The sequence below is a fragment of the Bombina bombina genome, chromosome 6, assembly GCF_027579735.1.
Source record: "Bombina bombina isolate aBomBom1 chromosome 6, aBomBom1.pri, whole genome shotgun sequence".
Taxonomy (NCBI): Eukaryota; Metazoa; Chordata; class Amphibia; order Anura; family Bombinatoridae; genus Bombina; species Bombina bombina.
The window spans coordinates 681622059-681644700 of NC_069504.1; the positions used below are offsets into that span (position 1 = coordinate 681622059).

The window sequence follows — 22642 nt, forward strand, 5'->3', positions numbered from 1 at the left end:
CTGTAGGCTTCTTGTATACGAGAAGTGCTACTGTGATTTAAAGCCTTAAGGGGAGGAGTTCTCTGTTATAAGTTATGTAGAAGGGGAATGTCACATTTCAGGCATATGATGGATTTCTGTATCTAGAGAGGTCCATTTAAAACGGGAAAAACTTGTCTGATGGTGTCGCAATACTTTTAAAGCTAAAGGGTGCATGAATGAGAAGTGCATAATAAAGAATTAGCATTGTTTTGGTATGTGTTATTATATATACTGTACAATATTATTTAAGGAAGTATATGTATCTGTAAGAATGCTCAGATTATGAAAAGCAAACAGCCAAACATGCCAGATAGATAATGTATTCTGAGATACCTAGAAGGACTGAGAGAACAATTGGTTTAGTCAAGGTCACAGTGAACTGTATTTAGGGTGTGTTATGTATTCCAGTGTGTGTGTGATTAGTATGCAGCCTCCGGGAAAGAAAATACAAAGTGAAACGGAGATGTATACCTTTTTAGAAACCTTTGTAAACCATAATTACATATATAATGCAATGCCATTTATAATTTTGCTGGTATATAATAGAGATTTATGAACATGTGAGGCAAACCAGGACTACAGGGTTGGTAAATGTGATCTGTATACATTTACATACATGTGCATTCCAAGGTCATCTTCAGTTTGAGTTTCATTAAGTTATCATTGATTAGTTCTGTAAATTTGTGTTTGACCATCTCTAGAACATAATGGTAATGGCTACAGAATTGTTCTTAAAAGGACATTTTAGTATAAACATAAAATGTTCTTATTTGATAGTGAATTTTATTAATAAACAGATGTTTGTTGCAAACTCTGTATTTAACCATTTTAATGGGGTTAAACACACTGTTAAACATGCTCTGAGGAGCCACAATATTTTATCACTCCTGGGTAGGATATAACTGGTGAACCAATCGGAAACAACATTTGTACATTTCCACCAACCACTGTCAGTGTCCTGCTTGGAACTAGCACTAGAGTACACCTGATGTGATAGCTTAAACCCTGCAAAAAAGATTATTAAACACATAGATTGCAAGGAGTACAATGTTTAAACTCTAAAATACTTTATTATTAAAATATAATCTCTTTTAATACAATAACATTTCTAATTATATTCACCATATCTTTATTCTAGTTTATTATTTATTTTCCAACATCTACAAATAGATGTTCGTATGTATGCAGACTTACTTCCACTTAAGCTTCATGTTGTTGGTTCTGGCGCCACCAGAGCAAAACTCTAATTTCTCTAGTAGTGGCGTAGCAGAACGTATCGCCCTTTGCGCAACAGTAGCCTTATCCTGTATCTGATTGGCAGCCAAAGCTACGTAGGCATGGAAGGATGGACTGAGCTTTATCTGCTAGAGCTTTCCAGATTACATCATATGGGAAGAAGAAACTGGGAGCGGAGAGAGAATGGAAGCTGTTCCTTTCCCCTGTGCCAAGGGAAGACGAACCCCCCCCCCCCCCCCCCCCAAAAAAAAATAGCCAAACACTTTGGGGAAAAAAGTGAAAACCAGCTCTTTCTTGGAGGCATTGTGCAAGCCCAGCCTTAAGGAAAAAAGAAATCCTAATATAAACTATTTGCAGCCGTGCAGCGCTTCGTTATCTATTCAGAGTCTTTGCACTAGGCCACCTTGCACAACAGAATGCTGATTTGGAGTCTCCTTACAGATAGCTGCGTCTCATGGAGAGGGATCATCCTACCCCATCTTGTAGCGACTATTTTGTCAGTAGCTTGCAGCAGCAAGAGGCAGTATAGTGTTTGCAAAATGTACGTGTGCTGTTTGACAGGGCTAATGGCCCCTACAGCTGTTAGAAGGGGGGAGGGCGAGGTGTGTGTAGGCTGAATCTCTGAGCAGCTTCCTGCACACTTTTACATTCATGTCGTGTAAAGCCCCAGGACTGTTCTTCCCCCCTTACGCTTCCACATTTTCTTTCTTTTCTGGCGGATTCTTCAAATATGTAAGTTCCCTTTTGTCCCCCCTAAATTGGGGTTTTTGTATCTCTTCTGTAGCCCTTAATCTGCCTGATGAATCCAGTTATGAATTTTTCTGCACTGAAGTGATTACAGCGAAAACTGACTTCAAGTCTTGATCTTTGCCTCTCCGCCCCTAACAACCAGATTCTTCAGGAAAAATGTGTTTGTTCTGTATGCTGGTTTAGTTATTTGTGCAGTCTCCATATGTCAAACACAACACCTGTCTCCTTGTGATAACCTTTCAAGGTAATCACTTGTCATATTGTTTATTCCAAACAAAATATGACTTAACGATATGTTGATAACACAGAATCTTACATACAATTTATTTACCTTTTTTTGTGATTTAGATTTGTATTGTTTTTATTATTACTATTACAAATGGCTAATACAATTTATGTGTAGTCAAATGTTTTTGATCATAAGAGTATGAGACAAGATAGTGGATTTTATGTGGGAAGGGAGAAGCAGCGTACATTGCAGAATTTCATTGTGTGCCACTGCAGGAGACTGGAAGCATGAAACGACCGATGGCTGCTTAAGAGAGTGGATTTTACTGGCTCAGACATAAATGACTCTGCTGCAAGAGAAGTCTCATTGGTTTAACTCTTTGCAGCTAGATGGTTGCCATACACTAAAGGCAGATTCTAGATTTTAAAAAAAAGAGAGAGCTAGGTCTTCAGATCATTATTAAAGAAATACAATTTGATAATTATATGAATATCATATAATATTATAATATAAAATATTTCTGTATGGTGGTTTTGTTATAGTGCACACATTTGTCTCTAACTAGCACTTAGATTGTAAGCTCTCTATGGAGCAGGATTTTGTAATCTTTCTTTCCCAGTCTGTTTTGTCTTTATATATTGTACCTCCTGTATAGCATTTGCAGTGTCCTGTTGGCACATTACAAATAAAGTTGTTTCATATAGGAAAGTTCCACTAGTGTCAGTCGAGTAAGACATTTCATTCAGGGTGGAGGTGATTTAAATCACAATTGAAATCACTAGTCCCTAAGACTGTTTAAATCATGGTTTTCGACATAAAGGTTTAATTTGTAGAACACTTTAGAATTTTCAGATTATTTTTCCAGTTATAACAGAAAATTACTTACTTTGTTTATATACCGTAAGACATAAATAGAAAATTAAAGGGAGTGCAGAATTATATAATATTATTTTAGCAGCAACTTTATAAATCAAAAGCTTTCAGAGATTTTTTTATTCCAAAATTGAATTTACCTGAACTACGCTCCAGGCTCTACTGAGCGGATCTTGTTTTTCAAAAGCGCTTCACGGGCGCACTGTCTAGTCACAGCGTGCCCGATCACGCCATTAAACTGAAGGTAGCTCGCTCCCGGTGCAGAACTATATAACATTATTTTGTAGATTTACTGGCCCTTTAAGAAATTATTGGGCGGTGAACTAGCTCCAGTTTAATAGGTTAATTATTATTTCAGCTGTACTTTATTGTAAGTAGAAACATAATCATTACATTAATAAAAATGTAAATTGTTTTATGTAACCAAAGAAAAATAAACATTACCTTAATAATATTTTAAAAAAAATACCATTGTAGGTTTCACTTTCATTTTTACTGCTTGCCCCTCCCTCCTCACACTTAGGTTCTTGTGCAAATGTATTCCACTCCATTGTCTTCTATTCTATGAGCCCCTGTATGAAGCCGGTGCGGACAAGGTTCCCGACTTGAGAACCTGTCCGTCCGGCTTTGCATTGTATGGGCATCAAACACTATACGTCCACTTCATAAATGTATCATTACACACACAAGAGTGTCTGTAATGCCCCCCTAAGGGCCTGTCAATCACTCAGAAAGAACATGTTTGAGGTGATTTCTATCTGGTGGTGGAGAGTGAAAACTGCAAAAAGCAGGCTCACGCTGTTTAGTATATTAAACCCTTTGTGTGAATAGAATTGCAGGGAAGCACTTGGATTAAAAATAAAATTAAACTTTCACGATTCAGATAGAGCGTGCAATTTTAAACAACTTTGTACTTTTGATTTTCTAATTAAAAAGACAGCCTAATACAACTTTGCAATGAACAAACTTAAACTTGACATATATCTGCAAATTTTATGAAGTACAAAATAGACCAATGGCACCACATGAAACACCCCCTTTAATAATGGTATCTATATTTTAAATCTCTAAATAAACAATTGGATAGAGAACTGGAAAGAATACATTTAGGCATACATGGTCTTGGTGTACATATTTAAACATAGTACAAATAAAACTTTATTTTATAACTATTTAAAAACATTGTAATTTTACCAGTTTAATAGTTATACAATAAAATTTAAGTTTTAATTTCCAGTCATGCACACCAACGCCATGAGTGCTTAGATGTATTCTTTCCAGTTCTTACTCTGGAATAGGTGATGAATATTTCTGCAAATTGTTGTGCACAGTTACTACGTATTTGCTGAATCTAACTGATTAAAATAAGAGAGTAAATGTGTTATGGGCACCTGTCCAGTCAATACTGGGTAACCCTGCCTTTGGCAGATATCACATCCTCTAAATGCTATTTGCAGCCAGCTAACGGTCTTTCTGTCCTTGCTTTAGGAATATTTACACACTCTTCATTACAGAATACTTCTAGTTCAGAAATATTATTAGGCTTTATGACATGTATTCCATGTTTCAGATCAGCCAACAGACTTTCAATAATATTGGTGAATATGGAGGTTATTCCAAAACCTTATACTTGTGGTTCATTGTTGATTTTGAAAAGTGTTTTGGTTTGCTGTCTTGTTGGAATATCCAATCTCTTTTCAGCTTTATGGGGGCATTATCTTCCAGGCTTTGTTGATATTTATAATATTTACTGTGCCACTGGCAGCCTCATAACCCCAAAACATCATAGATCCACTTCCATGCTTAACATGTTGGCAAGGTGCTCCCCCCCCCAAATGCTTTTCCTCTTTTCCTCACATACCTATGGTACTATGGACAAATACCTCATTTTTTTTAATTCACCTGTACACAGCACTTGGTTCCAAATTTCTTCTGGCTTGTCCAATTGTTGCATTGCATACTTATGTTTTGTGATGAGGTTGCAGGTTAGCTTAAAAGGTAGTCTACTATTTAAAAAGATAGATAATCCCTTTATTACCCATTTCCCAGTTTTGTATAACCAACATGGTTATATTAATGTACTTTTTACCTCTGTGATTACCTTGTATCCAAGCCTCTGCAGACTGCCCCCTTATTTCAGTTCTTTTGACAGACTTGCATTTTAGCCAATCATTCCTCACTCCTAGGTATCTCCACGGGAGTGAGCACAATGTTATCTATATGGTACACATGAACTAGCACTGTCTAGCTGTGAAAAACTGTAAAAATGCACTGGGATAAGAGTCGGCCTTCGATGGTTTAGAAATTAGCACATGAGCCAAGAGAACAAAGCAAATTTGATGATAAAAGTAAATTGGAAAGATGTTTAAAATTGCATGTATTATCTGAATCATGAAAGTTTAATTTGAACTAGAATGTCCCTTTAACCCCTTCAGCCAATCCAACATATATATACGTTGTGCTGTACTTTGCCTATCGTACCGCACAACGTATATATACATCTGAGCTTCAGAAAGCTCCAGCAGTCTCAGCTGTTAAGTTACAGCCGAGAGCTGGAGTTCCTGAGCTCTAGGCATCTGCCCACATATGGAACTGGAGCACGATTGGTGCGCCGGTTTCATATGAGGGCAGATGTCAGATAGTTGCACACAGTGACACTGTCTGTGTCACTTTGTGTAGCAACATGCTGCTAGTGCTGGTGGGAGGGAATCTGGGAGGCGGGTGGGCGGCCCAGCAGTGGATGGAGGGATGAGTGGAGTGGGAGGGTCCTACACTGCAGAGAATAAAGGGAAAAAAGGTGTGGTGTGGGGGTCCCTAACTGGAAATAGCGGGAGGGGTGGTGGTGGGAACACTACACTAAAAAAACGAACATAAAAAGGGGGTTTTATAGGTACTGGCGGCACTAGTTAGAGGGGGAGGGTTAGAGAGCTGTTTGGGAGGAATCAGGGAGGTTGGAGGGCAAGAGGGTATCCTACCCTGCAGGAAAAATAAATAAATACATGTAATAATAACGATTAAAAAAAAAAAACTTACATTTTTATATTGGCAGACTGTCAGGGGTTACCAGTGGGGGTGGGGGGTGAGGGAAAGAAAGAGCTGTTTGGGAGGTTTCAGGGGGTGGGAAGTCTCAGGTGGGAGGGTAATCTCGAAACTAAAGCTACAGTTAACCTTACAAACTACCTAATTAACTCCTTCACTGCTGGGAATAATAGAAGTATGGTAATTAGCGGCCTTCTAGTTACCAAAAAGCAATGACAAAGCCATATATGTCTGCTATTTCTGAACTGGGTATCCCAGAGAAGTTTTTACAACCATTTGTGTCATGTTTGCACAAGCGGTATGTAAATAATTTCAGTGAGAAACCCAAAGTTTGTGAAAAAATTTACGATTTTTTATTTGATCGCATTTGGCTGTGAAATGGTGGCATGAAATATGCCATAATGGGCCTAGATCAATACCTTGGATTGTCTACATAAAAAATGTATATAGTTTTGACAGTTAAATTAAAAACAAAACAAAAAAAAACAAGGCTCTATTTCTGTTTATATTAAGTGATAGCAAAATTGCTAAAAATTCTGTTATTTTGGGCAAGATTTTCTTGGAAAGTTCCAGTAGTGAAAGGGTTAAGCTGTGGAGCAGAAATGTTTTGGTGTCTTGGAGTTGACTTTAAGTGTGTGTGTTTAACCCCTTTACAAAATACCTTGAGCACAATTCTTTTAAATCCTGCTAGAAATTTTGAATGCTTAACCCCTTAATGACTGGACCATTTTTCAATTTAAGGACAAGGGCTATTTTTACATTTCTGCTGTGTTTGTGTTTAGCTGTAATTTTCCTCTTACTCATTTAGTGTACCCACACATATTATATACTGTTTTTCTCGCCATTAAATGGAATTTCTAAATATACCATTATTTTCATCATATCTTATAATTTACTATAACAAAATTATAAAATATGAGGAAAAAATGGAAAAAACACACTTTTTCTAACTTTGACCCCCAAAATCTGTTACACATCTACGACCACCAAAAAACATTCATGCTAAATAGTTACTAAATTTTGTCCTGAGTTTAGAAATACCCAATGTTTACATGTTCTTTGCTTTTTTTGCAAGTTATAGGGCAATAAGGACAAGTAGCACTTTGCTATTTCCAAACCACTTTTCTTCTGTTAAGTGTGATCAGTCCACGGGTCATCATTACTTCTGGGATATTACTCCTCCCCAACAGGAAGTGCAAGAGGATTCACCCAGCAGAGTTGCATATAGCCCCTCCCCTCTACGTCACCCCCAGTCATTCTCTTGCACCCAACGACTAGATAGGATGTGTGAGAGGACTATGGTGATTTTATTTAGTTTATTTCTTCAATCAAAAGTTTGTTATTTTTTAATAGCACCGGAGTGTGTTATTCCTTCTCTGGTAGAGTTTGAAGAAGAATCTACCAGAGTTTTTACTATGATTTTAGCCGGAATTGTTAAGATCATATTGCTGTTTCTCGGCCATCTGAGGAGAGGTAAACTTCAGATCAGGGGACAGCGGGCAGTTTATTCTGCAAAAAGGTATGTAGCAGTTTTTATTTTCTAACAATGGAATTGCTGAGAAAATCCTGCCATACCGACATTATATCATGTATGTATAATTTACATTTTAGTATTCTGGGGAATGGTACTTCACTGGAATTACACTGTGTATATAAGATTTTAGCCTAATAGAAATACAACAGGCTTTTTAATAATTCTTAATTATGTTAAACGTTTTTGCTGGAATGTAAAATCGTTTTCATTTTCTGAGGTGAATAAAATGTTTGGGCACTATTTTTCCACTTGGCAGTTGCTGGATCTAATTATGACAGTTTTTAATCTCTCTCACTGTTGTGTGTGAGGGGGTGGGACCTTTTTTTGGCGCTTTTGCTACGCATCAAAAATTTCAGTCAAAAGCTCATTGTTTTTTCCTGCATGTTCCGGTTTATCTCTACAGAACCCAGGGATCTTCAAAGCTAATTTGAGGGAAGTAATCTAACAGAGCTGTAAGATTGTAGTTGACTGTGATAAAAAAACGTTTATTCTTTAACTTTTTTATGCCTCAGGGTTAGTTATTTCTTGCTACTGGGTACAAGCCTTTACTAAGTTGCATTTTGTTTTACAAAGCTGATTGATTTCATCTGTTATATATATTCAGTGCTTTTCAAGCACAGTTCGTTTTTTTTCATTGTATTTTACTTGTATAGTATTTCCAAATTGCAAGTTTATTTGCTAGTTTGTTAAACATGTCTGATTCAGAAGATGAGACCTGTACTATTTGTACTAAAGCCAAGGTGGAGCCCAATAGAAATTTATGTACTAACTGTATTGATGCTACATTAAATAAAAGTCAATATGTACAAATTGAACAAATTTCACCAAACAACGAGGGGAGAGTTATGCCGACTAACTCGCCTCACGTGACAGTACCTGCATCTCCCGCTCGGGACGTGCGCGATATGGCGACGCCAAGTACATCTGGGCGGCCATTACAAATAACATTACAAGATATGGCTACTGTTATGACTGAGGTTTTGGCTAAATTACCAGAACTAAGGGGCAAGCGTGATCACTCTGGAGTGAGAACAGAGTGCGCTGATAATGTTAGGGCCATGTCAGATACTGCGTCACACCTTGCAGAACATGAGGACGGAGAGCTTCATTCTGCGGCTGACGGTTCTGATCCAAACAGATTGGATTCAGATATTTCAAATTTTAAATTTAAGCTGGAAAACCTCAGTGTTTTACTAGGGGAGGTGTTAGCGGCCCTGAATGATTGTAACACAGTTGCAATACCCGAGAAAATGTGTAGGTTGGATAAATATTTTGCTGTACCAACAAGTACTGACGTTTTTCCTATACCTAAAAGACTAACTGAAATTATTACTAAGGAGTGGGATAGACCCGGTGTGCCGTTCTCACCCCCTCCAATATTTAGAAAGATGTTTCCAATAGACACCACCACACGGGATTTATGGCAAACGGTCCCTAAGGTGGAGGGAGCAGTTTCTACTTTAGCTAAACGTACCACTATCCCGGTAGAGGATAGCTGTGCCTTTTCAGATCCAATGGATAAAAAATTAGAGGGTTACCTTAAGAAAATGTTTGTTCAACAAGGTTTTATATTGCAACCCCTTGCATGCATTGCGCCGATCACGGCTGCAGCGGCATTCTGGATTGAGTCTCTAGAAGAGAATCTTGGTTCAGCTACGCTGGACGACATTTCAGACAGGCTTAGAGTACTTAAGCTATCTAATTCATTCATTTCGGAAGCCGTAGTACATTTAATTAAACTTACGGCTAAGAATTCCGGATTCGCCATTCAAGCGCGCAGAGCACTGTGGCTAAAATCCTGGTCAGCTGATGTAACTTCTAAGTCCAAATTACTTAATATACCTTTCAAGGGACAGACCTTATTTGGGCCTGGTTTGAAAGAAATTATCGCTGACATTACAGGAGGTAAGGGCCACGCCCTACCTCAAGACAAAGCCAAACCTAAGGCTAGACAGTCTAATTTTCGTTCCTTTCGGAATTTCAAAGCAGGAGCAGCATCATCTTCCACTACTCCAAAACAAGAAGGATCTGGTGCTCGCTACAGACAAGGCTGGAGACCTAACCAGTCCTGGAACAAGGGCAAGCAGGCCAGGAAGCCTGCAGCTGCCACTAAAACAGCATGAATTGAGGGCCCCCGATCCGGGATCGGATCTAGTGGGGGGCAGACTTTCTCTCTTCGCCCAGGCTTGGGCAAGAGATGTCCAGGATCCCTGGGCGCTAGAGATAATATCTCAGGGATACCTTCTGGACTTCAAACACTCTCCTCCAAGAGAGAGATTTCATCTGTCAAGGTTGTCGACAAACCAAACAAAGAAAGAAGCGTTTCTACGCTGCATACAAGAACTATTGTTAATGGGAGTAATCCATCCAGTTCCACAGTCGGAACAGGGACAAGGGTTTTACTCAAATCTGTTTGTGGTTCCCAAAAAAGAGGGAACTTTCAGACCAATACTGGATTTAAAGATCCTAAACAAATTCCTAAGAGTTCCATCATTCAAAATGGAGACTATCCGGACAATTTTACCCATGATCCAAGAAGGTCAGTACATGACCACAGTGGACTTAAAGGACGCTTACCTTCACATACCGATTCACAAAGATCATTACCGGTATCTAAGGTTTGCCTTTCTAGACAGGCATTACCAGTTTGTGGCTCTTCCATTCGGATTGGCTACAGCTCCAAGAATCTTCACAAAGGTTCTAGGTGCTCTTCTGGCGGTACTAAGACCGCGGGGAATTTCGGTAGCTCCTTACCTAGACGACATTCTGATACAAGCTTCAAGCTTTCAAACTGCCAAGTCTCATACAGAGTTAGTACTGGCATTTCTAAGGTCACATGGATGGAAGGTGAACGAAAAGAAAAGTTCGCTCGTTCCACTTACAAGAGTTCCCTTCCTGGGGACTCTTATAGATTCTGTAGAAATGAAGATTTACCTGACAGAAGACAGGTTAACAAGACTTCAAAGTGCTTGCCGCACCCTTCATTCCATTCAACACCCATCGGTGGCTCAATGCATGGAGGTAATCGGCCTAATGGTAGCAGCAATGGACATAGTGCCATTTGCTCGCTTACACCTCAGACCACTGCAATTGTGCATGCTAAGTCAGTGGAATGGGGATTACTCAGACTTGTCCCCTTCTCTGAATCTGGATCAAGAGACCAGAAATTCTCTTCTATGGTGGCTTTCTCGGCCACATCTGTCCAGGGGGATGCCATTCAGCAGACCAGACTGGACAATTGTAACAACAGACGCCAGCCTTCTAGGTTGGGGTGCCGTCTGGAATTCTCTGAAGGCTCAGGGACATTGGAGTCGGGAGGAGAGTCTAATGCCAATAAACATTCTGGAATTGAGAGCAGTTCTCAATGCCCTCCTGGCTTGGCCCCAGTTGACAACTCGGGGGTTCATCAGGTTTCAGTCGGACAACATCACGACTGTAGCTTACATCAACCATCAGGGAGGGACAAGGAGCTCCCTAGCAATGATGGAAGTATCAAAGATAATTCGCTGGGCAGAGTCTCACTCTTGCCACCTGTCAGCAATCCACATCCCGGGAGTGGAGAATTGGGAGGCGGATTTCTTAAGTCGTCAGACTTTTCATCCGGGGGAATGGGAACTTCATCCGGAGGTCTTTGCCCAAATACTTCGACGTTGGGGCAAGCCAGAGATAGATCTCATGGCGTCTCGACAGAACGCCAAGCTTCCTCGGTCGGGGTCCAGATCCAGGGATCCAGGAGCAGTCCTAATAGATGCCCTGACGGCACCTTGGGACTTCAGGATGGCTTATGTGTTTCCACCCTTCCCGATGCTTCCTCGATTGATTGCCAGAATCAAACAGGAGAGAGCATCAGTGATTCTGATAGCACCTGCATAGCCACGCAGGACTTGGTATGCAGACCTGGTGGACATGTCATCCTGTCCACCTTGGTCTCTACCTCTGAAACAGGACCTCCTGATACAGGGTCCTTTCAAACATCAAAATCTAACTTCTCTGAAGCTGACTGCTTGGAAATTGAACGTTTGATTTTATCAAGACGTGGGTTTTCTGAGTCAGTTATTGACACCTTAATACAGGCCAGGAAGCCTGTTACCAGAAAGATTTACCATAAAATATGGCGTAAATACCTATATTGGTGTGAATCCAAAGGTTACTCTTGGAGTACGGTTAGGATTCCTAGGATATTGTCTTTTCTACAAGAAGGTTTAGAAAAGGGTTTATCTGCTAGTTCATTAAAGGGACAGATCTCAGCTCTGTCTATTCTGTTACACAAACGTCTGTCAGAAGTGCCAGACGTTCAGGCTTTTTGTCAGGCTTTAGCGAGGATTAAGCCTGTGTTTAAGACTGTTGCTCCACCATGGAGTTTAAATCTTGTTCTTAACGTTTTACAGGGCGTTCCGTTTGAACCCCTCCATTCCATTGATATAAAGTTGTTATCTTGGAAAGTTCTATTTTTAATGGCTATTTCATCGGCTCGAAGAGTCTCTGAATTATCAGCCTTACATTGTGATTCTCCTTATTTGATTTTTCATTCGGATAAGGTAGTTCTGCGTACTAAACCTGGGTTCTTACCCAAGGTAGTCACTAACAGGAATATCAATCAGGAGATTGTTGTTCCATCTTTGTGTCCAAATCCTTCTTCAAAGAAGGAACGTCTTCTGCACAATCTGGATGTAGTTCGTGCCCTAAAATTTTACTTACAGGCAACTAAAGAATTTCGACAGACGTCTTCCCTGTTTGTCGTTTACTCTGGTCAGAGGAGAGGTCAAAAAGCTTCTGCTACCTCTCTCTCTTTTTGGCTTCGTAGCATAATACGTTTAGCCTATGAGACTGCTGGACAGCAACCTCCTGAAAGAATTACAGCTCATTCCACTAGAGCTGTGGCTTCCACTTGGGCCTTTAAGAATGAGGCCTCTGTTGAACAGATTTGCAAGGCTGCAACTTGGTCTTCGCTTCATACTTTTTCCAAATTTTACAAATTTGACACATTTGCTTCCTCGGAGGCTATTTTTGGGAGAAAGGTTCTTCAGGCAGTGGTTCCTTCTGTATAAAAGAGCCTGCCTATCCCTCCCGTCATCCGTGTACTTTTGCTTTGGTATTGGTATCCCAGAAGTAATGATGACCCGTGGACTGATCACACTTAACAGAAGAAAACATAATTTATGCTTACCTGATAAATTCCTTTCTTCTGTAGTGTGATCAGTCCACGGCCCGCCCTGTTTTTTTTAAGGCAGGTAATTATTTTTAAATTATACTCCAGTCACCACTACACCCTTGGTTCCTCCTTTCTCGTTGGTCCTTGGTCGAATGACTGGGGGTGACGTAGAGGGGAGGGGCTATATGCAACTCTGCTGGGTGAATCCTCTTGCACTTCCTGTTGGGGAGGAGTAATATCCCAGAAGTAATGATGACCCGTGGACTGATCACACTACAGAAGAAAGGAATTTATCAGGTAAGCATAAATTATGTTTTTTTCCAAATTAGCACTAGTTACATTGGAACGCTGATATCTGTCCGGAATCTCTGAATATCCCTTGACATGTATATATATTTTTTTAGAAGACAACCCAAAGTATTGATTTATGCCCATTTTGGTATATTTCATGCCACCATTTCACTGCCAAATGCGAGCAAATAAAAAAAAAAACGTTCACTTTTTCACAAATTTTGTCACAAAATTTAGGTTTCTCACTGAAATTATTTACAAACAGTTTGTGCAATTATGGCACAAATGGTTTTAAATGCTTCTCTGGGATCCCCTTTGTTCAGAAATAGCAGACATATATGGCTTTGGCATTGCTTTTTGGTAATTAGAAGGCCACTAAATGCCGCTGTGCACCACACATGTATTATGCCCAGCAGTGAAGGGGTTAATTAGGGCGCTTATAGGGACCTTGAAGGGTTAATTTTAGCTTTAGTGGAGTAGACAACCCAAAGTATTGATCTAGGCCCATTTTGGTATATTTCAGGTCACCATTTCACCGCCAAATGCGAGCAAATAATAAAAAAAAAAGTTACATTTTTCACAATTTTAGGTTTCTCACTGAAATTATTTACAAACAGCTTGTGCAATTATGGCACAAATGGTTGTAAATGCTTCTCTGGGATCTCCTTTGTTCAGAAATAGCAGACATATATGGCTTTGGTGTTGCTTTTTGGCAATTAGGAGGCCGCTAAATGCTGCTGCGCACCACACTTGTATTATGCCCAGCAGTGAAGGGGTTAATTAGATAGCTTGTAGAGAGCTTGCAGGGTTAATTTTAGCTTTAGTGTAGAGATTAGCCTCCCACCTGACACATCCCACCCCCTGATCCCTCCAAAACAGCTCTCTTCTCTCCCCCACCCCACAATTGTCCCCGCCATCTTAAGTACTGGCAGAAAGTCTGCAAGTACTAAAATAAAAGGTGTTTTTTATTTTTTTTAAAAAATTATTCAGCTGTGATGGACCCCTGCCTTAGCCCCCAACCTCCCTGATCCCCCCCAAACAGCTCTCTAATCCTCCCCACCTACCTATTTGCCACCATCTTGGGTACTGGCAGCTGTCTGCCAGTACCCAGTTTTCCCCAAAAAATAAAGGGTTTTTTGTGTTTTTTTTTTTTATTTTATTTTATTTACAGCTTTTTCTGTAGTGTAGCTGCCCCCCCCATACCCCCATCCTCTAACCCTACCAGATCCTATTATTATTACCTTTTTCTGCCCCCCTCCCTCTTAACAGTACTCATTGGTGGCAGTGGTTGCTGCGCGCGCACGCACGCACGCACGCCCCTGCAGGCCCCCCCCTTCCGCACGCTCCCAGCATCCGGCATGCACTTGCAGGAACCGGATGCCGGGTAGCGATGGGCCGCCCACCCGCCTCCCTTGTAAGCTCCCACCCACCAACGAACGGCACCACCACTACCGGTGCAGAGAGGGCCACAGAGTGGCTCTCTCTGCATCGGATGCTTTTTAAAGGGTATTGCAGGATGCCTCAATATCGAGGCATCACTGCAATACCTTGAGAGCTGCTGGAAGTGATTGCGATCGCTTCCAGCACTCTCTTAGACAACTGACGTACCAGGTACGTCCATTGTCACTAACTGACAGTTTTTGCAGGACGTACCTGGTACGTCAGTTGTCATTAAGGGGTTAAAGGGACAGTCAAGTCCAAAAAACATTTCATGATTCAGATAGGGCATGTAATTTTAAACAACTTTCCAATTTACTTTTATCACCAATTTGTCTTTGTTCTCTTGGTATTCTTAGTTGAAAGCTAAACCTATGGAGGTTCCTATGCTAATTTCTTAGACCTTGAAGGCCTTTTGATAGTTTTTCACCACTAGAGGGCATTAGTTCATGTGTTTCATATAAATAGCATTGAGCTCATGCACGTGAATTTACCATGGAGACAGCTCTGATTGGGTAAACTGCAAGTCTGTCAAAAGAACTGAAATAAGGGGTCAGTCTGCTGAGGCTTAGATACAAGGTAATTACAGAGGTAAAACGTGTATAATTATAACTGTGTTGGTTATGCAAAACTGGGGAATTGGTAATTAAAGGATTATCTATCTTTTTAAACAACAAAAATTCTGGTGTTGACTGTCCCTTTAAGCATTTAGCATACTCCAGAAAACATTAAGTGTATGTTCTCCAATGGGTAGTCACATAGCATGCTGCTGTAGGTGGTGATTTGAGGATATATAAATATACATGCTACTAGCATTGATTTGCCACTGAAAGGGTGCAGCATTTTTTTTAATTTGACCTGAGAACATAAACGTTGCCATTTTTTTAAATTTTTTATTATCGTTTGGGTTTTTTTTTCCACAAAAAATTGTCAGAGGTAGTCATATGAATAATACATAGATTATCATTTTGTTTGCTTTATTGTACTTTACACAAACAAAATGTAGAATGTGGTTTATCACAGGAAATTAGTTAATAAATATCACCTGAAGAGTAGTAATGAGATGATTTTACAGAAGGACACATACTTTATGTATTCCCAACCGCACTAGTCTGAGTTGACCGCTTTAATTTCACTGTTGGTTTACTGAAAGCATTTTTAGAAACCCTCCCCACCACACTCAATCTCATCTTGTAGCTTTATTAGAATATAGTAGCAATAGAATATCTCTCATTAAGTAAAGGAATATCATAAAAGTGGTTTTAATCATTGTTTTTAGTGACAGCTAAGAATTCTGGGAGTGAAAGCATTGGGCAAAGTTTACAATCCCTGCAGGCGGACAGGTTTGCTGATGGACTGCAATCGTCACTTGCAATGTTCAGAGAAAAATGTATCATTGCACAAGAGGATTCTTGTGCAATGCTATCCCCAGCTCCTACACAACCAATTGCGCTAGAGCAGGGAATGTCAATCTTCCTGAACGAGTGTCTGTGTGATTGATCCTTTCACCTCTGAGGTGGCAGAGACAAAAAAGAAGCAGTTTCTGCTTCTTAAATATGTGGCAGCAGGCTTGCTTATGCCAACCTAGTCCAAAAATTGCAAATGCAGCTTCATAAATGTACCCAATTGTATCCTTTTTAATTCAGAAGCCATTTGTAGACTTGGCTGATTTACTTTCTCTAAAAAAGCCCCCAACCAATCTTGTTTCATGATGACACGGTCAGCTACATTTTTCAAGATTCAGGATTCCAAGTCAATAAAAAAATACTGTGATTTTTATTACGTTTAGTTTTGCCCAGAATTGATTTTCACATAATGAATAAAAATTCAGTAATTCACATAAATATTTCCAAGTAAATAAAGTGGGTGCTTAAAATATATCTTGGTATCGCATAAGTTTTCATTTCAGAGTTGTGAAATAGTAAACTTTTTGTGTCACAAAATGGTCTTTTTTTATGGGCATGGTATGCTAAGGTTTGGTATGGGGATTTTAATAAATGTAGGGAAGTCTGTCGGAAATGAATGATATAAAAAGGAGTGGACTATTATTTAGAAACCCCTGAAATTAATTATTTGTAAATGTGTAAAAAATGTTCCATAAACTTCCCCACTCAGGCGAAATGCTTTGTTGTTGGTAATGATGATGGCGTGTAATATTGATACTTGATTTTTTTGTTCTTTTTTTCCACAGAATAACTCCGAAATTGTTCCATTTGATGGCCCCATCACAGGCCAAATGGAAACGGGCCCAGTTAACCATGTTGAAGAAGGAAGGTTGAAGCAGGAATGTGACTTGGCCCTGTTGAATAAAGATTGTGAGGGTCTGGAAGATAGATTGTTAATGGAAGCCAATCAGTGGTTAAGCAATGCATCTGCTCCACAAGAATCCGAGAAACTCAACTGGGATAACCCTTCTATTCATAACCATACTGCTGCTAACAACAACAGTTCGAACTTAGAAGATGCCAAAAACCTAGTAGCATTCTCTGCTGTGGCTGAGGCCATGTCCTCTTATGGTATACCAGCATCGGGGACTCCTTCATTGCTATCAATGCAGCTATATGAACAGTTTAACTATGAGACAAATAGGGCCAACTCTGGCCACCAAGAAAGTAAAGCTCCATCATGCCCGGGAGACTTGAACACATTAAAGGCAGCCTTGACTCTGGCAAAGCATGGCATGAAGCCTCCCAACTGTAACTGTGATGGTCCAGAGTGTCCTGACTACCTGGACTGGTTAGAAAACAAAATCAAAACTGCAATTAAGAGTCATCCGGACAGCGCTAATCATTCGTCTAGTCAGGTAAACCAACAGTTGATGGAGAATAACTACCCTGCAGAACAGGTGCTTGCCCTAGAAAATAAAATTGCAAAATGCCCTTTAGGCACCTTACCCTTTTCTCAAAATGCACTGAGTATTGCAAAGGAGAAGAACATAAGTCTGCAAACGGCGATAGCTATTGAAGCTCTTACACAGCTGTCCTCTGCACTTCCACAAGAGGATAAGGAAAGTCCCAATAGCTCATTACAACAGCCACTCGTTCCCCATGAGCAGTTAACACATTTCACCTCTGCAAAGGGGAATGAGGTATTGCCAATGGCCTGCAGTGAACTGTTTCAGGATGCACAGTCTCAACTATACACTGGCAAAAATGCACTTCATGTGTCACAATCAGCTAATCAAAATTCATGGGAACAGCATAATAATCCTAATGGCCAAGAAAGACAATACATTCCAGATAACATCTCTCAAGACTCTTCCACTTTGCTGTCACACCAGACGCCCACTCCTCAAAAAACAGAATTTCTAGAGCAATGGGTTCCAAATTCAGAACACTTAAAGTCACCATCTGATCCCATGACAGGATTAAAACAGTTGATTGGAAATGCAGATGATTATATAAAGTCTGTGTTCAAAGGACCAGAGGCATTACCCAACAGAATAAAAAATGTGAAGTCCAAACAAAACTCTGTTAACTCCATAAAGAAAGAACCAGGGCTTTATAAGATATCACCCAATCATCAGCTGTCACAGGTTTTTCAAGAATCGGATATACACCAGAATACTCAAGCTGCACTACAGCAACATCTCCACCACAAAAGAAATCTCTTTCTTGATAATAACATGCAGGCAAAAGAACAACCAGACTGGTGGGTCCCTAACACTCAACAAATTCCACCTCTAAAACAGGAGAAGCCCATAAAAGAGAGGAAGAAACGGGTACAGTCACCTTCACAAAAACAGGGAGAGCCAAAACCTAAACCCCAGAAAAAACAAGTGCAAATAAAAAAACCTAGGCAAAAAGATGCCAGTGCTGTCTTTTTACCGGTTAACCAGATTAGCCTGGAAGGGTTGCGTCGACCTGCAAGTGTAGAGAACCATGTTAAAGAAATGGTAGTTGATCAGTCTCTTCCCAATTACATAAAACCAATGCTGCTTACACCACAGTCCTTACAACAGACTGTATTACAGGCAAATGTAGATAAAAGACAGACTGTAAACACTCAGGAAATGTGCTCTGTAAGTCAGTCTAACACTGGACAAGCCAGTGACCTAGCACTTTGTATTCCTCAAACTCACATTTGTCCCACACCTTCCACAGATGATACTAGCTCTAGCTCTGGGCAAGGTGACTCCACCAGTGAGCGAACTAATGCCAACCAGATTCCTGTCCAAAATGACCTCAGTTCCATTGATGATAAGTTTGAAGATTTAATCAGACAATTTGAAGCTGAGTTTGGGGATGATTTCTCATTCCCAACGTCTGTGATTCCTTCTCAGAATGGTGAAGTTCCTCCAAAAACCCCAGTAGATTCACAAGTTAAATTGCACTCCCCTTCCCATACCTTACCAGCTGAAAATATGGCACCTCTGGCTAACCATTCCAATTCTGCACTTTCAAACACCTCTGCTTCACAAGAGATCTTACAGAATTTTGAGAACCTTTTCTCAGCAAGATCTCCAAAGCAAATCAAAATTGAATCTTCTGGTGCTATAACAGTGGTATCCACTACTTGCTTCTACTCAGAGGAAAACCACCTTGATGAAACTCCTACAAAAAGCGAGTTGCCTTTCAATCCCACTCTTAGTGGATTTTTGGAATCTCCTTTGAAATATCTGGATTCTCCAACCAAAAGTTTGTTGGACACCCCAGCAAAAAGGGCACAAGCAGAATTTCCAACATGCACCTGTGTGGGTAAGTTAGTCTCCTTTTTAAGGTGTTTAGACTACTCTGTATCATATCAATAATCACATTTTGCAGGTTACAGTCTAAGAAACTCCTTCCTGGCTGGTTATGTGATAAAGTTCTGAAATACACTTGTATGCCTTATAAATCCAGTAAGAAACAATACTGTACAATGGATATGTTTGTGGGGTGACAATAGCATGATCCTGGTAATATCCCCTAACACATATCAGAGTGTATTTTTACTCATCTAATTTAAAGGATTACTTTCTGTTATAATTTTAAGCTAAACAACTAACATATTAAAGTTAATAAACATTAATTAAAACCTACTGACCTATATTTTCTCCAAAACAAAGTTTCATAACGTTCTAAAAGTTTTAGCTTTTAGTCGCCGATGATGTCACGTTATCCTGCCCACTATTTTCAGCACTGTGTGTTCAAAATACTTAAACCAATAACTTTGTGTTTAAAGCGCCATTTTGAAACCTAGGTATTGTAAACGGATTGGTACAGAGCAAAGGATACCCACGGAGTGGGTTTGGAAAACAATTAAATTTGCAGACAAGATTTCTGATATACGGTAGAGATATGTTAATGAAATGCTATTGATAAAAAGCGTATTTGGGGTAGTTAGTTAGTAACAGGCATAGAAAATATTTACTTACAGTGGCCCTTTAAGTAAGCCTAAACTTTACTTTTTAAACAGACATTCAACTCCAAAAGTGTTAGATAATCCCTTTATTACCCATTCCCCAGTTTTGCACAGCCAACATGGTTATATTAATATACTTTTAAGCTCTGTGATTACCTTGTATCTAATCATCTTATGACAGCCCCCTGATCACATGGCTATTTATTATCTATTGACTTGCATTTTAGCCAATTAGTGCAGTGTCCTCCATAACCCATGGGCATGATCACAATGTTTTCTATACGGCCTACATGAACTAGCAGTCTCATGTTGTGAAAAGCTAATAAAAAAAAAAGCATGTGAGGGCATAGAAATTTAGAGGTTTAAATGTTATAAAGTATATTAATATAATAATGTTGGTTGTGCAAAGCTTGGGAATGTGTAGTAAAGGCATTATCTATCTTTTAAAACAAAAAACAATTTTGGTGTTGACTGTCCCTTTAAGTAAGATTTGTTAGTTTTGGTAGTTGTGTGACATGTGACAACCAGACACTCCTCTGTAAGTATCATCTTTGCTGAGCGATATGCAGACACTCACTTCTCATAGAAGTCCACACTACCGGATTACAGTTTAAGATAACCGATTATTGTACGGGTTATATAAGGAAAATTGGTTACCCTGTAAATCTTTTGATCCTATTAATGAGAAACACTTCTTCTAAAACATAACTAAAGTGTTTGGCATTCTCACCCAAGACTTACTGCTAACGCTTTAATTACATGATCAATTTGTCAGTGGTTCATTATTGCGCTTTGTGAGCGCAAGCACTATAACTGTACAGAAAGGCATTGGAGTCGTTTTTAGAAACCCTAGCAAGAATCATGTAAACACACGTTTCTTTTTTTTTTTACTAGAACAGTAATGACTCATCTTTCAATTACACAAGTTATATTGTTAAACTTTTTCAAATGATACACAAAAATCTAACACTATTATTTATGTTTAAGTGGCCTATTTAACCTTTCCTCTGTTATACTTTAGAATGACAACACAACTTTTAACAACAGTCTAAGGAAAATTAAGCCAAATACTGCAGTTGTTCAGTACTGTTCAGATCATGATAATTTTAATATAATGTAGTTTGTTAAAGGGATACTAAACCCAATTTTTTTTTCTTTCATGATTAGAAAGTTGCTTAGAATTGCATGCTCTGTCTGAATCATGAAAGAAATTTGTTGGGGGTTTAGCGTCCCTTGAAATAAAGAAATATTTCAAATATTGTTAGAATTACATATTTAATTCTACCTACTCACAGGTCAACTTCTGTGAGATCGCTTCTGAACAATTATTTCTACTGGAGACTTTCAGGTGTATCTATTTTATTCTCTGTTATTAGACAGAGACTGGTCACTTTTGGTAATGTTTAAGTCTTAATACATACACTGACACTATCTATCAAACGTTATTATTCATTAAAAAACTCAGACTTGTTCTTTATACTAATAAATTATTCAATAATTTCTGACCAGCGCACAAGTTGATACCAGTCAGCAGATCCTAATCTGAGCTTTGAAATCCTCCCCAGTACCGGAAGCAAGCAGCAGTGAACCAGTCCAAGGAAAGATCCATAAAATACTAGCAGTTCATAGGATAACATCACAAGCAGGAGAAGGGGAACAGTGCTGTCTGAATGTTGTTAACCCTAATCTAGTTACCATCCTGCTCATACAACACTCCTGTGTACTGGGGATCTACTCACGGGCTTGCCGCAAGCCCTCCAGTTGGTGTAGGCCATGTTCTGATTGTCTTGCCTTTCATGTCAATCCTGGTTTATGTGACCAGTATACAGCCTTTACGCCGCTGCCATGAAAACACAATTTGTTAGAATATATTAAATTGCTTGGATTAAAATTATACATAAAACCTTCTAAGCTGTATCAGACCTAAGGTGTAAAGCACCACCATTAGTTGACAATCGTTCCTAGCAGTACATGTTTATAGAGGAAGGTGATCTTCATCGGTTGAGACATAATGTGGGTCCTACACTGAAAATCTCAATACTTAAAGGGACATGGAACCCAAAATTATTCTTTCATTATTCTGATAGAAGTAAATTAGAAGCTTTTTTTAAAATTGTATTCTCTATTATCTAATTTGCTTCGTTCTCTTGTTGTTCTTTGTTGAAGAGATACCTAGGTAGGTAGCAGGCACATGCCTGAAGCATTACGTGACAGGAAACAGTGCTGCCATCTAGTGCTCTTGCTTATGTAGAACATTGTTGCAAAACTGCTGCCATATAATGCTGCAGACACGTGCACACTAATGAGCTTACCTTCCTGCTTTTCAACAAAGGATAACAAGAAAATGAAGAAAAAATGATAATAGAAGTAAATTTGAAAGTTGTTTAAAATGGTATGTATTATCTAATTCATGAAAGAAATGTTTGGGGTTTTATGTCCATTTTAGTATTCCTTTACAAAAGCTATATAAACAAGAGCCAGCAGAAGAAATTACACTCCCAGTGTGTGTCAGAAGTAATATGCACTAAAATGTTCAGTTCTTTTCTTCAAGTATTGGACTAGAGATAAGGAAACATTTTTGTGTGTAGAAAGTGATAATATAAGGTGGTCTGATCTCCTTACAAGTTCAAAAAGTGCAAGCAAAGGATAGAGGCACCATTGGCGCCTCTTCCTTGTTGCTTTGTCCTTACAAGTTCAGCCCATTTTACTGGGTTGTGTCTGAATAACAAAAACAGCT

The 22642-nt window shown here is 39.3% G+C and overlaps 1 protein-coding gene across 5 annotated transcripts in view; it reads left to right on the forward strand.

Moving 5' to 3' along the window:
* TET3 (tet methylcytosine dioxygenase 3) overlaps positions 1-22642 on the forward strand; it is a 206418-nt gene that overhangs the window by 98777 nt on the left and 84999 nt on the right. For 4 of the 5 annotated variants that reach the window (XM_053717757.1, XM_053717755.1, XM_053717758.1 and 1 more), the window contains one exon: positions 16754-19259. In XM_053717757.1, coding sequence (XP_053573732.1) covers positions 16754-19259 — 2506 coding nt within the window. Of the gene's footprint in view, positions 1-1525; positions 1990-16753; positions 19260-22642 lie in introns of those variants that run through there. The other variant, XM_053717759.1, reaches the window with a different exon arrangement.